Source organism: Canis lupus, chromosome 5, assembly GCF_003254725.2.
Source record: "Canis lupus dingo isolate Sandy chromosome 5, ASM325472v2, whole genome shotgun sequence".
NCBI classification, from domain to species: domain Eukaryota; kingdom Metazoa; phylum Chordata; class Mammalia; order Carnivora; family Canidae; genus Canis; species Canis lupus.
Window position 1 is genome coordinate 64,119,140 of NC_064247.1, and position 13,131 is coordinate 64,132,270.

General features: G+C 53.2%; 2 protein-coding genes and 1 non-coding gene across 4 annotated transcripts in view; all 3 read right to left on the reverse strand.

Annotated features, from left to right (window-relative positions):
• Positions 1–35: 35 nt before the first annotated feature.
• On the reverse strand, positions 36–2,325 carry RPL13 (ribosomal protein L13). Of its 2 annotated transcripts, XM_025427133.3 has the most exons (6): positions 2,171–2,323; positions 1,870–1,990; positions 1,643–1,784; positions 1,263–1,436; positions 754–810; positions 36–211 (listed from the first exon to the last, which is right to left on the reverse strand). In XM_025427133.3, exons 2-6 carry the CDS (start codon positions 1,971–1,973, stop codon positions 53–55), a joined length of 636 nt encoding a protein of 211 aa, XP_025282918.1. In that variant the 5' UTR covers positions 1,974–1,990; positions 2,171–2,323; the 3' UTR covers positions 36–52. The 2 variants fall into 2 exon arrangements, with proteins under 2 accessions (XP_025282918.1, XP_025282919.1); XM_025427134.3 differs by lacking the exon at positions 1,643–1,784 and having other exon boundaries at positions 2,171–2,325.
• On the reverse strand, positions 1,509–1,588 carry LOC112647678 (small nucleolar RNA MBII-202). Its single transcript, XR_003128425.1, has one exon. It is a non-coding gene; the product is annotated as a small nucleolar RNA MBII-202 (small nucleolar RNA).
• Positions 2,326–6,325: 4,000 nt separating the features above from the next.
• SPG7 (SPG7 matrix AAA peptidase subunit, paraplegin) overlaps positions 6,326–13,131 on the reverse strand; it is a 38,552-nt gene continuing 31,746 nt past the window's right edge. Inside the window, exons 13-17 of the mRNA XM_025427127.3 lie at positions 12,856–12,971; positions 10,755–10,911; positions 10,166–10,332; positions 9,478–9,555; positions 6,326–7,653 (exon numbers count right to left, since the gene is read on the reverse strand). Of these exons, the coding sequence (XP_025282912.1) occupies positions 7,453–7,653; positions 9,478–9,555; positions 10,166–10,332; positions 10,755–10,911; positions 12,856–12,971 (719 nt within the window). The 3' untranslated portion in view covers positions 6,326–7,452. The remainder of the gene's footprint in view (positions 7,654–9,477; positions 9,556–10,165; positions 10,333–10,754; positions 10,912–12,855; positions 12,972–13,131) is intronic.

Genomic DNA, 13,131 nt, shown 5'->3' on the forward strand with positions numbered 1-13,131 from the left:
GGAGAACGCCATCACATGGAGACAGCAAGCAGCAGGAGTTGCCAATAGCACTTTATTTTTTCTTTTCAACATCCTGTTCTGCAGCTTCCTTGGCCCTTTTTGCCCTGATGCCAAAAAGCCGGGCATTGGCACGGGCCATGCGGAGGCTGGCAAATGCCTTGAAGTTCTTCTCCTCTTCTGTGATGACTCTGGCCTTCTCCTTCTTGTAGACCTGGAGGGGAACACAGGGTGTGTCAAACCTTTGTCTGCAGGAGGATCCATGACTGTGTCAGCAAAACCTCTGACAAGAGGAGGTAAAGACTACACATGCCCACCCTCAGCTTCAAGACCATTATGAATCCACCAAGGAGACATGACAGTGAGGCTCCCTAGGACATAACCCCACAACCACCTCAGGTGTTTGCAGAAAGTGGAGGCTGGATACCAGGTCACACCACAGAGACCTTGGACAGAGGGAGCCCACCTCCCTTGCCACAGGAACCTCAGGGGCCCAATCAATTGCTGGATCCCCGGACACGTCCAAACAATGCCCCGTGGCCTGGCCTTTCAGAATAGCAGCAGGAGTGTGTATGAGACAATGAAGTCCCCAGAGATAAAAGCAAGACCCTCCCTCCAGGAGCCCATGAAGAAGGAAAGATGCTCCCTCCAGAGTTACAGCAAGGTTCCCACAAACCCAGACATCTCCACACAGCCTGGCTGCCACCCTGCAACCAAGCCCCCCAACCCAAGCATTCATGGTGGATCCCTACTTACATTCCGTATGGGCATGACTGGTCCTGTCAGCTGTGTTGCCAGTTTGAGTTCTTCAGCCTGTTTGTTAAGGGGAAGGGAGTCGGCTGAGTTCAGCTCAAAGGCCCTGGGGCTGCAAGCATGTAACCTAGGACCCCAGTCCCACTTCCTGCTGGGGCCCTGTTCCATCAGCTGACAGCAGATGCACAGGCCTGTGCCACAGCCGCCCATACGTGAACCCTAGGTGCAGGCAGGCCCCCAGGCTACTGACCTAGCTCCGAACCATCTATCTCTCTCTGAAATCTTCCCCTAGGAATGCATACTTCATATACAGCATTTTAGAAAACGCTTTCGGTAACAAATGCTTAACTTCTAACTAAACTGAAATGATAGCTCCTGTTAAGACACAAAAGAGGAGTTTCCTGGAGCAGCAGTGCACTTCCTGCCACTCTAGACACTGAGGGAGTGAATTCTCAGGGTCTTTCTCCGCCTCCCGCCCTGCCTGTGACCTCTGGATGTTTGGGGGCACTCACTGAGCTGTCGCCCTTCTTGGGGGCTGAAGGCTTCCTGGGGAAGAGGATGAGCTTGGAGCGGTATTCCTTGAGCCGCTGCACGTTGGCCTGCAGGGACTCCGTGGACTTGTTCCGCCGCCGCGGGTCCACCGAGATGCCAATGGTCCGCGCCACCTTCTTGTGAATGCCGGCCACCTAACCGATAGAGAGGCCCATGAAGCCCCCCCACCCCACCCCGCCCCGCCCCGCCCCGAGCCGCCCGCCCCTGCCGCGCTTGGCCGTCAGATGGAAAAGGGTTCGAGTGTACTTTCATCACGTGAGTACAGCGATTCCGGAGACTGTCATCATTGGCCCGCGGGCCCCCGGGCCCCCCCCACAGGCCCCCGAGCCCCCGCACTCACCCGGAGCTCCTCCAGGCTGAAGCCCCTGCCGGCCCGCACCTTCGTGTGGTACCTCACCGTGGGGCAGCGGACGATCGGCCGGATGGGCCCTGACGCAGGCCGCGGGGCGATGCGGCGGGCCTTGGCCTGGCGGGCCTTGCGTCTGCGCGGGGACAGGGGTGCGGGGGTCAGGGGTGCGGAGTGCGGGGTCAGGGGGCGCCCCTCCCACACCCCGCACGGCCGCTCACCTGCGGATTTTCCGCGCCGGCTGGTTGAACCACGTGGCCACGCGCCGCTGCCAGTCCTTGTGGAAGTGGGGCTTGAGGATCATGCCATTCCGGCTGGGCGCCATGGCGGCTACCTACGGGCCTGCGGGCGCGGGGAGCGAGTCAGGGTCGGGGCTCCGGCCGGCCCGCTCGCCCCCAGAGCCCGGACCACGGCCCTCTCCTGTCGGCAGCGCGGGCCCGAAGCCCCTCTGCGGCCGGGCCTGGAGCAGCCCGACACCGATGGCAGCGGATGGCAGCGGAGGCCGCGGGATAGCACACTCACCTCCTCCTAGGGAGACAGGCCAGCGGAAAAGAACTGGCGGCGCGAAGCATGCTGGGATGGTACTGGGTCCGGCCAATCACAAAAGCGCCAACCGTTCTGGCCAATCAGAATCGGGGATCGCGGAAGTGACGCGCACACCCTCCCAGCCACCCCCGCGGCCCCGCGCAGATATGGCGTTCTACGGCAGCCGCGCTCTGGTCGCCGGGCCCTGCTGGCGGACGGCGGGCTGTTGTAGGACTCAGTGGCCCTAAGTCAGGACGCCGGGGCCGGAGGAGAGCAGCAGCGCTTTAGCTCCCGCACGCCACGGGACTCGGTACGTGCGCCTAACTCTAGGGCGTCGCCTCCGCGTCCCGTGCGTCCACACAGAGTGGACTCCTCCGGAGTGTTAGCTGTACGCGGGGCGTGAGGACTTGACGGGCGTGTTTGCGCAGCTCCGCGCAGCTGCCTTCGCTGGGCGGAGGCGTCGGGAGCCTTCCCCGAGGTCGGGTGCCTTCCCCCGGGGTCGGGAGCCCTGCCCTGCTACCTGGGCGGAGACGAGCGCCCTAACACGTACCGAGAAGCCACATGGACCTCTGTGACCTGGGCCCTGTGCTCCTCTCTGCTGCGGGCAGGTCTACACCCAAGTAACCCTGCCGCCTTCCCACCGGCGCCCTAAACACGAGGCTTCTCGCTAATACAATGTAACCGACGTTGGAAGACCGTCGTGACCCAGGATGAGAAGTTTGAAGGCCCGTGTGCTTCCTTGAGTGAATAGCTGCGGACTGAGTTTTCTGCTCTTTTGAGACATCCTGGGATGTTAGAAAAATCGGGTTGAGATTCACTGAGGACTTTAGGGTCTGGCTGGGGACACAGAACCGTGTAATACAAGGGGCTAGCGGTCTGCACAGGCAGACGCACTGAGCCTGCCTGTTAGGAAGCTAGGACAGGGTAGCCCCTCTGTGGACAGCATCAGCACGTGCAGGCTGGGCCTGAAGGCCCCTCTTGGACTTGGAAGTGGTACCTGTCTGTGAACCTCTCTGGTCTGCCGCTTTCACACACACAGGGGCTAAGCTTGGGGGGGGGGGGTCAGCGACAAGCCCCCAAGAACGTGGCTGTGGAGTTGCCTTGGGCTCTACCTTTGTACTAGTTTTGGGATGTTGGGCACCTTATTTGCACTTTTCCCTCTGTGAAATGGAAGGATGGACTGTTGGGGCCACAGAACACAGCTCTACTTCCAGGTATGTGCTTGGAGCCCGGAAAGTAGCAGTGCGGGAGAGGAGGAGGGAGGAGAGTAGATGAACCCTCCTTGAGCCGTCACGCAAACTGAGGGATTTTCTAGTGAAACTGGAGCTTGAGCCCACACTCGCTCTATCGCAGCAGCATAACTGCAGCAGAGTGATGCTGGAGAAAACAGTTGTTGTATAAACACTTGCCTTGACCTGCACGGTGTCTTTGTTCTCCTGTCAGATGTTAGGCTGCACCTCCCATGTCTCTCTCAGACACCCTTCACTGGATCATTGTGGATCAGGTACCTTGTTCCTTCTAATCTCACACATTCCTATCCCTGCCCCCAATTTCTCTTTCTGGACAGACCCCCAGACTTGCGCACTTCCATCTGCCCTGACCCACATTTCCACTTAAGTTCCAGCCATGGGTCACTGGTTGGGGGAGAGAGGTCTGAAAATAGAAACGCTGCTCAGAACCAAGTTAGCGGTAAGAAAGTGACGTTGTAATTCAAGCATCTTGGTCTCCTGCGCACAGCATTGCAGATGCAGACTCCAGTATCCCATACTTGAATAGTCAACACACTGTTTTCCTTAGAAAAGGGTGCAAAAGGGAACCCTGGGTGGCTCAGCGGTTTAGCTCTGCCTTTGGCACAGGGCGAGATCTTGGAGTCCTGGGATCAAGTCCCACATTGGGCTCCCTGCATGGGTGGTAGAAAAGGGTGCAGAATGATAAGGTCACACTGGTTCTGATGACAAATCCTTCAGGCGACAGGCTCGGCTTTCTTGTTGGGAAAGTCAGAATGAACTGTTGGCAACTATTAAGCAAGAGTCTTTTTTTTTTTTTTTTTAAGATTTTACTTATTTATTCATGAGAGACAGAGTCAGAGACAGGCAGAGAAGCAGGCTCCCCGTGGGAAGCCCGATGTGGGACTTGACCCTAGAACCCCGGCATCACGCCATGAACTGAAGGTAGACGCTCAACAACTGAGCCACCCAGGCGTCCCAAGCAGGAGTCCTTCTAATACAAAAATGTGTCTGGCTCAAGCATTTTAATAATTGGTAGCATAGGGACAGGCCTTGTCCTCCTGGGCACAGAATTCCACAGCTTGCTCCAGGGCTTTTGTACCAGACTTGGGCATGCCAGGGCCATAGAAGTAGCTAGCTCATGCCTCTGGGAACTGCACTCAAGGTGGCCGGCAATTCCTGGATGAACACCCCCGAAGGTATGGGAGAATGCTCCACACAGCCTCCCAGAATTTCCTTGCAAGACTGAGCCCCAGTTACTCAGCAGAACCTGCGCATTCAGTACCTGGACCTTACTGGTGACCTCTAGCTGCTGCTGTAGGTTTTGGTTTCAAAGAAATTCCACTTAAGACAGTCAACAAGTGTTTGGAGGCCTCTCAGACATACAGTCTTGATTTTGTAAATCAGTTTCATAGCAAAGTGATTTTTATTTTTTTAAAGATTTATGTATTCATGAGAGAGAGAGAAGCAGACTCCTTACAGAGAGCCCGATGCAGGACTCGATCCCAGATCCCAGGATCAGATCCTGAGCCGAAGTCAGACACTCAACCCTGAGATACCCAGGCGTCCCTACAAAGTAATTTTTATAGTGGTTTTTGGGGTGTGTGTGTGGGGGGGGGGGTTATATCCGAAAACACTGTAGAAATGAGTGTGCTATGTCATAAAAATATGGGCTGATGGTTGAATTTGGAAAAGCAGTAGCCTAGTAACAGGACAGGATACGTCATACTCACTACTTAATCACAGAACTCCTAACTTTCCAGTGTCTCAGCTTTCCAGAATCATGGCCTACACAAAAATCAGCTGTAGGATAACTCAGGAGATTCCTATAACCTGAAGGAACACTTGACATCTGTGAAACGTGGCAGAAAGATTAGCATTATAATCATAAATTTTTTATTTAAAAGTTGCTAAGAGGGGATCCCTGGGTGGCGCAGCAGTTTAGCACCTGCCTTTGGCCCAGGGCGCGATCCTGGAGACTCGGGATCGAATCCCACATCAGGCTCCCGGTGCATGGAGCCTGCTTCTCCCTCTGCCTATGTCTCTGCCTCTCTCTGTGTGACTATCATAAATAAAAAATTAAAAAAAAAATAATAAAAAAAATAAAAGTTGCATCACAGAAAATATCTGCATGACAGATGTTAACTAGGCTCATTTTGATCGTTTTGCAACACAAACGTTCAATCATATTGTAAATCTGAAACTAATATGCGTATCAGACCAAAACAAACTTTTCATAAGCATAACAATCATGTTGATGAATGTAGATTACAGTGGAGAACAATTTGTATTACTTAAAAACATGGTAATTTTTTAACTTTTCACTCTTCTGTGATGATTGCGTTAAACATACCTGTTTACTTTTAAAAAGCAAAAAGTGTGTCGTTCACTGGGCTCCCAGTTGGCTCAATCAGAAGAGCATGTGACTCTTGATCTCCAGGTCATGAATTCGAGCCCCAAGTTGGGTGTGGAGCTTACTAACAAAACTCTGTCTTAGGGAGTTCCAGAAGCTACATTTAGCCCTCTTATACCCACTGTGCTGAGGGGAGGGCAGAGGGTTGAGTACACAGGTGGCCCAGTGTGGTCTGGCTGCTCCACGCTGCAGTTGGAGAAGGCTCTTTAGGGGCAGAGTGAGAGGCAGCCTCAGGCCCTGATGAGGTAGCAAGAGGAGGTTTAACTTCTGGCACTCTTCTTGAGTACCAGATACTCGATCTGGAGGGGATGTCACTTATGACGAGTTGGAGAACCAAAGTTTGCAAACAACTTGCTTCTATAAATCAGCACAGTGAGACTCCCTCACTGCATGGCGGAGCCTGCTCCCATTAGTGAGTGCTAGGGTCGGGCTCCACCTGTCTCCACCATAGTGAGGGGCCACTTTTCCTGCCATTTACATTCGATTCCTAAGTATCTTCTGGTGAACAGCAAACAATTTTCCAAAGGCCACTTTAATGGTAAAGTATATGGGGGATGAGCTTGACCACATTTACAGTCCAGGACAGAGGGTGCCACCCTGGGGCAGAGACCAGAACCCTCCTAACCACATGCTCATCTGTGGAAGTGAACTTGGGGAACTGGGGCAAAGGCAAGAGTGCCCTCTCAGAGCTGCGACCTGTACCTGCCCACATCCTGCCATTTCCTCAGGGCACAGATTGTGGAATGGGCAACAGAACAACCCATTATGTCAGGATGTGCCCATAATCAAACCATGGCTCCCAATGTCAGTGCACAGGATGTGTGTGCTGCATGCCCCTGGGGACAAGGAGCCGAATTCACTGCACTTGTTGCAAGGAGGGTGTGTCCTAGGGCCTTTACCCACCAGATTCCTACAAAAGGGACTCTTCAACAGATTATCATGTGGATGAAATTATAAACTGAAACATGTGACCCTGTGTTGAGATAGAGCTGGCCATGTGGTACAAAGATGGACTCTCCGCCCACAGAATTTACTAGAAAGTACCATAGCAGGTCTCAGAGGTGTCTGTCTCCCCACTACCCATGCCGGGGTGCTGGGGGCCAGAGCAGCAAGGAAAGGCTCTCATGCTCATGTCCACAAAGCAGCAGGTGGCAGTGCTTTAATGCTGTAGAGCCCAGTGCCTGTCCCCAGTGCTGCCCCTGTGGGGGTGTGAGCACAAGAGCAGGGCCCAGCAAGGGAGGACAAGCCAGTCAGCTCAGAGGGGCCTTTCATTGCCAATCCTGTCAGCATTCTGATGAGGCCAGAGGAGCTGAGGACAGAACAAGCTATTGGGAGCCTGAACGCAGTGCTGCCTCTGGTCTGCCCAGCACCCCCAAAATAACAGTGTCAGACCTGGGACCTGCACACTGGTACCCTCCCCATGGGTGGGGGAAGGCTTTACAAAAAAGCTAAATTGCCTGAAGAAACATTTACTATTCACAAGCAGGGAAACCAATAAATAGATCCCAGAAGCCTTTCAGAGACCAGTGGGGGCTGGGAGAAACGGGCATGGTGGGGTGGGTGGTGGCACTAAGTAAGGAGTTCCTTCCTGCGGCTGGCAGGAACATCACATTCCCGCAGACACAGTTGAGGAGGTCCAACTATTTGGGCCAAGATGGCTCATCCCCTCGAAGTGGGGGCTGCTGAGGTGCCTCCTCCTCCCCAGCGTCTTGCTTCTCCCTCTCGGCCTCACTCCACCTCTGAGGTGCGATCATCTTCTTGGGGCCGTGAGGTGGCGGACCGATGAGGGCCTCGATATCCTCATAGTTGATCACTTCCTTCTCCAACAGAGCATTCGCCAGCTAAGGGAACAAACAGGGCAGTGTATGAGTCCCAGACAGGGACACAGAAGAGCCTTCTGAAAGCAGAGCACCCGGGAGGGGGTGGGTGTCTGTGAGCGGACGCCCGGGGCAGCCCACTTTCCCAGGAAGCTATGAACACAGGCAGCTCGAACACAGAATCCCTCCCTGTCTCAACCTTGGAGATGGTCTCCCAGCTGCCAGCCTCATTAATTCTTCTGCTTCCCTTCCAAATCTGTTTTCTGAGGCAACTTCGATTTCCTTTCCCAAACAAGGTGTATGTGTGCGTGTGTCTGTACACGGGAGAGCGAGTGGAGGCTGGAATATGTGTGTGTGGGGGGGGGGGGGGGGTGCTTGTGTTGAAGTGTGAGGAGGGAGCCTCTGCCATCCTGGATGTGGTCGTGTGTGTGTGCGCGCGCGCGCACGCATGCACCCAGCACCGGCAGCCCATCCATCTCTGATGGCTCCATCATGGCCACAAGGAACACTGTCCCAGGCACCTCTGACTAGGGCCACTGCATCCTCCGTGGGGCAGTTCCGGTGCACTGCTAAGCCCTGTAACCTCCCAATAGGGCAAAGGCAGGATGTTCTGGGCCCCACACAGGGAGCCTGAGTCCTGCCAAGCAGCAGCCACAGTGTGGTACCAGGATCTTATTAACAGCAGATTCTGGCTCAGCTCTGCACTGCTCACAAGCCCCAGGAAGCAGGTGCTGCTGGCCTGGGGGCAACATGCTTAATTCCCTGCCTGGTGGAGCAGCTGCCTCCCATGACTGGAGTAAGAGGCAGTGGGGAAACGATGAGCTGCCCACTTCTACGGGGGACATGGGAAGTGCCCACTTCAGGAGTCCTCTTCCCAGTCTGTCTATGAGAACCACAAATCTCAAGTGTAAGACCTTCTACACACACCAAACCATTGGTCCTACAGCTGACAGAGTGGTCAGCAACAGGTAACAAAGTCCAAGCCCAGGGAAACCTAACAAGAAATCACAAGGAAACATAATATGGGGTCCTGGAACAGGAAAGGACATTGAGTATAAACAGTGTGGGCTTGAGTTAACGAGGTATCAACACTGGTTCAGGAACACCTGAGTGTCTCAGTGGTTAAGCGTCTGCCTTTGGCTCAGATCCCAGAGTCCTAGGATCGAGTCCCTCACTGGGCTCTCTGCATGGAGCCTGCTTCTCCTTCTGCCTGTGTCTCTGCCTCTCCTTCCCTCTCTCTCTCTGCATCTCTCATGAATAAATAAAAAATCTAAAAACAAAACAAAACAAATACTAATTCACTAGGTCGTGGAAAACGCACCATGTTGACAGAAGATTTTAACAATACAGAAAACTGGCATAGGGTAGAAGGAGCTCCGTGCTATGTCTGCAGCTTTGTCTATAAATCTAAAATGATTGTAAACTTTAAAATAATTCAGTTTAAAAATTCCAGGAAAGGGGCACTGGACTGGCTTAGTTGACAGACCGTGCGACTGTTGATCTCAGGGTTGAGAGTCCAAGCCCCACATTTGGCACAGAGATTATTTAAAAATAAAAAATAAATAAATAAAATAAAATTCCAAGGAAAACTTAAGAGCTGGGAAACAGTAAGGGAAGCTGACCACATAGTGATAACCACTGAAACCTGATGTTCCTCTGCCCACATAGAACGGACTGGCTGGTCGTGTTCATAAGCTAAAAAGGAGATATGAGAAATGTCAGAGTTCACTTGTACTGGGTTAGACACAGTGGCCCTGTTCTCTATGGCTCTGTGTATTCCTGTGAGGAGCACTGTGTAGTGATGGCTGCCTGCCCTCTGGGGGGACAGGCTGGTACCCAGAGCCTCACCGCCTGCAGCTTGTCCAGGTTGTCCTGCAGCACCTTCTCTGTGTGCCTATAGGCCTTTGCCACAAGCAGTTTTGCTTCCTGCCAAAGAAAGACAACAGATCTGTAATGGGGAAGGTAGCCAACAAACACAACATCCCCTGTGGCCGACTCTGGCACCAGAGCACATGAGAGAGCCTCAGGGTCAGGGACACAGCCTTTATCTCACCGTGGCCAGGAGGGCTCAGCTGCCAATAACATTTCCTGCCCCTACCCTGTCCCCTGGGAATGCCCCTGCTCAAGGTGCCAGCCCACCAGCTCCTGAAGCTGGGAAGCCTATGTCTGTGCTCCCTGCCTGCAGCCACCTCACACATGCGCCAGCCCAAACACTGCCCTGGTCCAGTCTCATGGGGAGCATGCAGCGTGTCCTGCAGGTGCAGCGACCACTGGGCACTGGCTGTATCATTTGAGGTATTTGTTCTATCTCCTTTCTGGTTTCACATCGCAGACAATGTCACCAAGAGCCATACAAGTCCTCCCCTAAGAACAGACACTCAGCAGGTGAGGATTGGAATGCCTTTGATGTGGACCACACAGCTGGGCCCTCAGCTCAGTGTGGCAGTGGGCATGGCGCCAGCATGTGAGAGACCCACCTCCTAACCCCAGCATACGACAGGATGGAGCTGATGCCCAACACATTGTATAGACTCACATGATCCATCATCTGCTGCAGGCCCTGGCTGAAGGGGCGCCGTCCAATGCCTGTGAGGCCCTCCTGCACCTCAGGAAAGGAGATGGGTCCAATGCTTGGTGCCATCCCAAACTGCTTCACCATAGAGTAGGCAATGCGTGTGACCTTCCTCAGGTCGTCCTGAGCCCCTGGAGCGTGGGGTCAAGAAAGGGGTTGCTTTCCTGACAGTGCTAAATCAGGGCACACTGGGGCCCCCACTGGCGCAGGCCTGGGCCTGACAGCGAGGACCCAGGGTACAGCTGTATCCTGTTACTGTTCCTTGAAAGTCTTCAAACTCTAAGTTACTACCGGGATGCACATCTGGGTTCACTTCCCCAGCAGTTTTGCAGAGGTTCACGTATCACGCTGAACCACAATGTCACTGGGAATGAGAAAGGCACATCTCCACTTCCTGTCTGGGCATCCCAGGGAAGTAATAGCTTGAGAACACTTGTTGACATTCAGAAATACATTTGTATCCTACTATTCAGATTCCCTCTCCCACTACCATGCAAAAGGCACAGTGGGTGTGAAAGTGCTTCGAAAACTCCTGCAGGGGCCAGATTCTCACCAGAAGTGACTTTGTTGAAGGAGATGGTCTCTGACACACGGCCACCCAAGGCCATGCACATGCGCTCAAACAGCTGCTCCTTGGTGAAGAGGTGCTGGTCTCTTGGAAGCATTTGAGCAAAGCCCAGTGCTGCATTTGTCCGTGGTGCAATGGAGACCTGTAGAATGTCATGTGGCTGAGTTAGCAGGCAGGATTCACACTTTAAAGATGCAGGTGGGGGGCAGCCCCGGTGGCGCAGCGGTTTGGCGCTGCCTGCAGCCTGGGGTGTGATCCTGGAGACCCAGGATCGAGTCCCACATCGGGCTCCCTGCATGGAGCCTGCATCTCCCTCTCCCTCTGAATAAATAAATAAAATCTTTAAAAGAAAAAAAAATAAAGATGCAGGTGGGGAAAGGTCAGACACATATTTAACTGGAGGGTTTCAAAGCAGTCAAAGCAAATCGGCACTGGCCCTATTTTGTTAACAGAGACCCTGTCCTTGAGGGAGAATGGCTCATGCATGCTGTTGGGCTATGTCTTCCTTGTGCATCCCTAAAGTACAATAGCAAAGACAGGGCCTCTTGGGTAAAGCCAACCAAGAAGGAGTCGGGGGACAAACATGCCCCCTCCCCATCCTCCTGTCACCCCCTGCTGCTGTGGGTGCATCGCATGGCTTGGGTCCCTTGAGATCCTGGCTTGGGGACACCAAGGACAAGGGGGACTCCCCTTGCCTCCCCACTGGCCCAACACCAAGGTGTGCACACAGGGGTAGGGGGCTGCCCTGGCAGAACAGGACCTGCCCCACGAGCAGCAAGTGGGGCCTCAGGGGCAGCAGGAGGACCAGCTCCCAGCGCCCTGGGCATCTGAGAGGAAACTTCAAATCTAACACTGTAGCAAGTCACAACATAAATGCCTGTCAACAACTGTGGGCCCGGTAAATGGAACTGCCCCATCTTCCCTGCTGAGCAGCAGGTTCTCATCCTGACAGATGTGTCTTTTGGACACTAAATGAAGTGATAATCTTAAGGAAATTTAAAATTATGACATAAACTTCACTTGGAATTTTTCTATATTAATTTTTATTTTACTTTTTGAGATACTGCATTAAAGCATTTGTCTTGAACCCTGCCTTCTTCAGCCTTGGCTTGACCCAGATCACCAGACCCTGGACTTCCAGCCCTCTGGGGAGTGTAGAAAAGGGACTGGCCTGATCAACTGGGTGTCGTCAGATGCAAGCAGACTAACCACCTACATGGCTGCACCTAATTCTCCTGAAAAGAAGTTAAGGACAGGAAACGCTAACATGCAGGCCGGCAATCACCATGTGTCCCCATGTTTGGTGCTGGGGACGTGCGGTGCTGTAGCTCCCCCCCACACTGTGGAACCAGAGCACCTGTGGGGCTCTTCTCCAGGCAGTATGTCAGGTCTGTGTGGAGGGCACAATTACGTCTGCACCCACATCCCGGGGGTAGTTGTTTATGATATTAGCAGTGGGTACAAATAAATTTCCAAGTTCACAAATGCCTACAAGAGTGCTGTCTTTTTATTCATTCATTCATTCATTCATTCATTCATTCATTTATTTATTTATAAGATTTTTATTTATTCATGAGAGACAGAGAGAGAGAGGCAGAGACATAGGCAGAGGGAGAAGCAGGCTCCACACAGGGAGCCCAATGTGGGACTCGATCCTGGGTCTCCAGGATCAGGCCTTGGGAAGAAGGCGGCGCTAAACCGCTGAGCCACCTGGGCTGCCCAAGACTGCTGTTTTTAATGTGAACCAAGCTCACTTATTTTTAAGGTTAGGAGTCATTACATCAACCCTTTTAAAGATGGCAATAAACTTGGCAATTCTTAATTCCAAGATTACCTGTAGATGGCAGAGGGAGACCTCAAGTCATCCAGTGACTTTGCAATGGTCATGCCCCAAACTAGAGCCCACTTAAGATCTCCTGCACTTTGCTTCTGGGCAAAGAGATCCTGTACCATCACCTCCTGTCCACGTCTACCTCACACTGTGCTTTCTCTTCAAGCAAAAACAGGCAGGCAGTCAGCTTTGTGCAAGGGCCAGTAGGGCTCAGAGCTACCGAGACCCCAGACCCTCCTAACACGGACAACCTACCTTCATGACGGCCTCAGTGTGCTCCAGCAACCAGCCCACCAGGGCATGGCCTGACTCATGAAATGCAACCACCTTCTGTTCTTCCTTTGACAGGATCTTGCTCTTTTTGGCAGTCCCTGAAAGAATGCACGAGGATCTGAGTTTGGGCACACAGCTGATCCTTTGTAAGCATGCCAGGTACTCTCTGTGGCCCCACGGAGGTCTACCCTATGTCATCAAAACAGTGTTGTCCCTGATATTCACCTCTTGCATCTCCGCCCCGAGCCAACACCCAGA

Coding starts and splice junctions, on each gene's coding strand:
- RPL13 (XM_025427133.3), bottom strand. CDS start 1,973: ATGGCGCCCAGCCGGAATGGCATGATCCTCAAGCCCCACTTCCACAAG. Junction 1,437..1,642: donor TCAGCCTGGAGGAGCTCCGG/GTGAGTGCGGGG, acceptor TCTATCGGTTAG/GTGGCCGGCATTCACAAGAA. Junction 811..1,262: donor CCAAGAAGGGCGACAGCTCA/GTGAGTGCCCCC, acceptor CTTAACAAACAG/GCTGAAGAACTCAAACTGGC.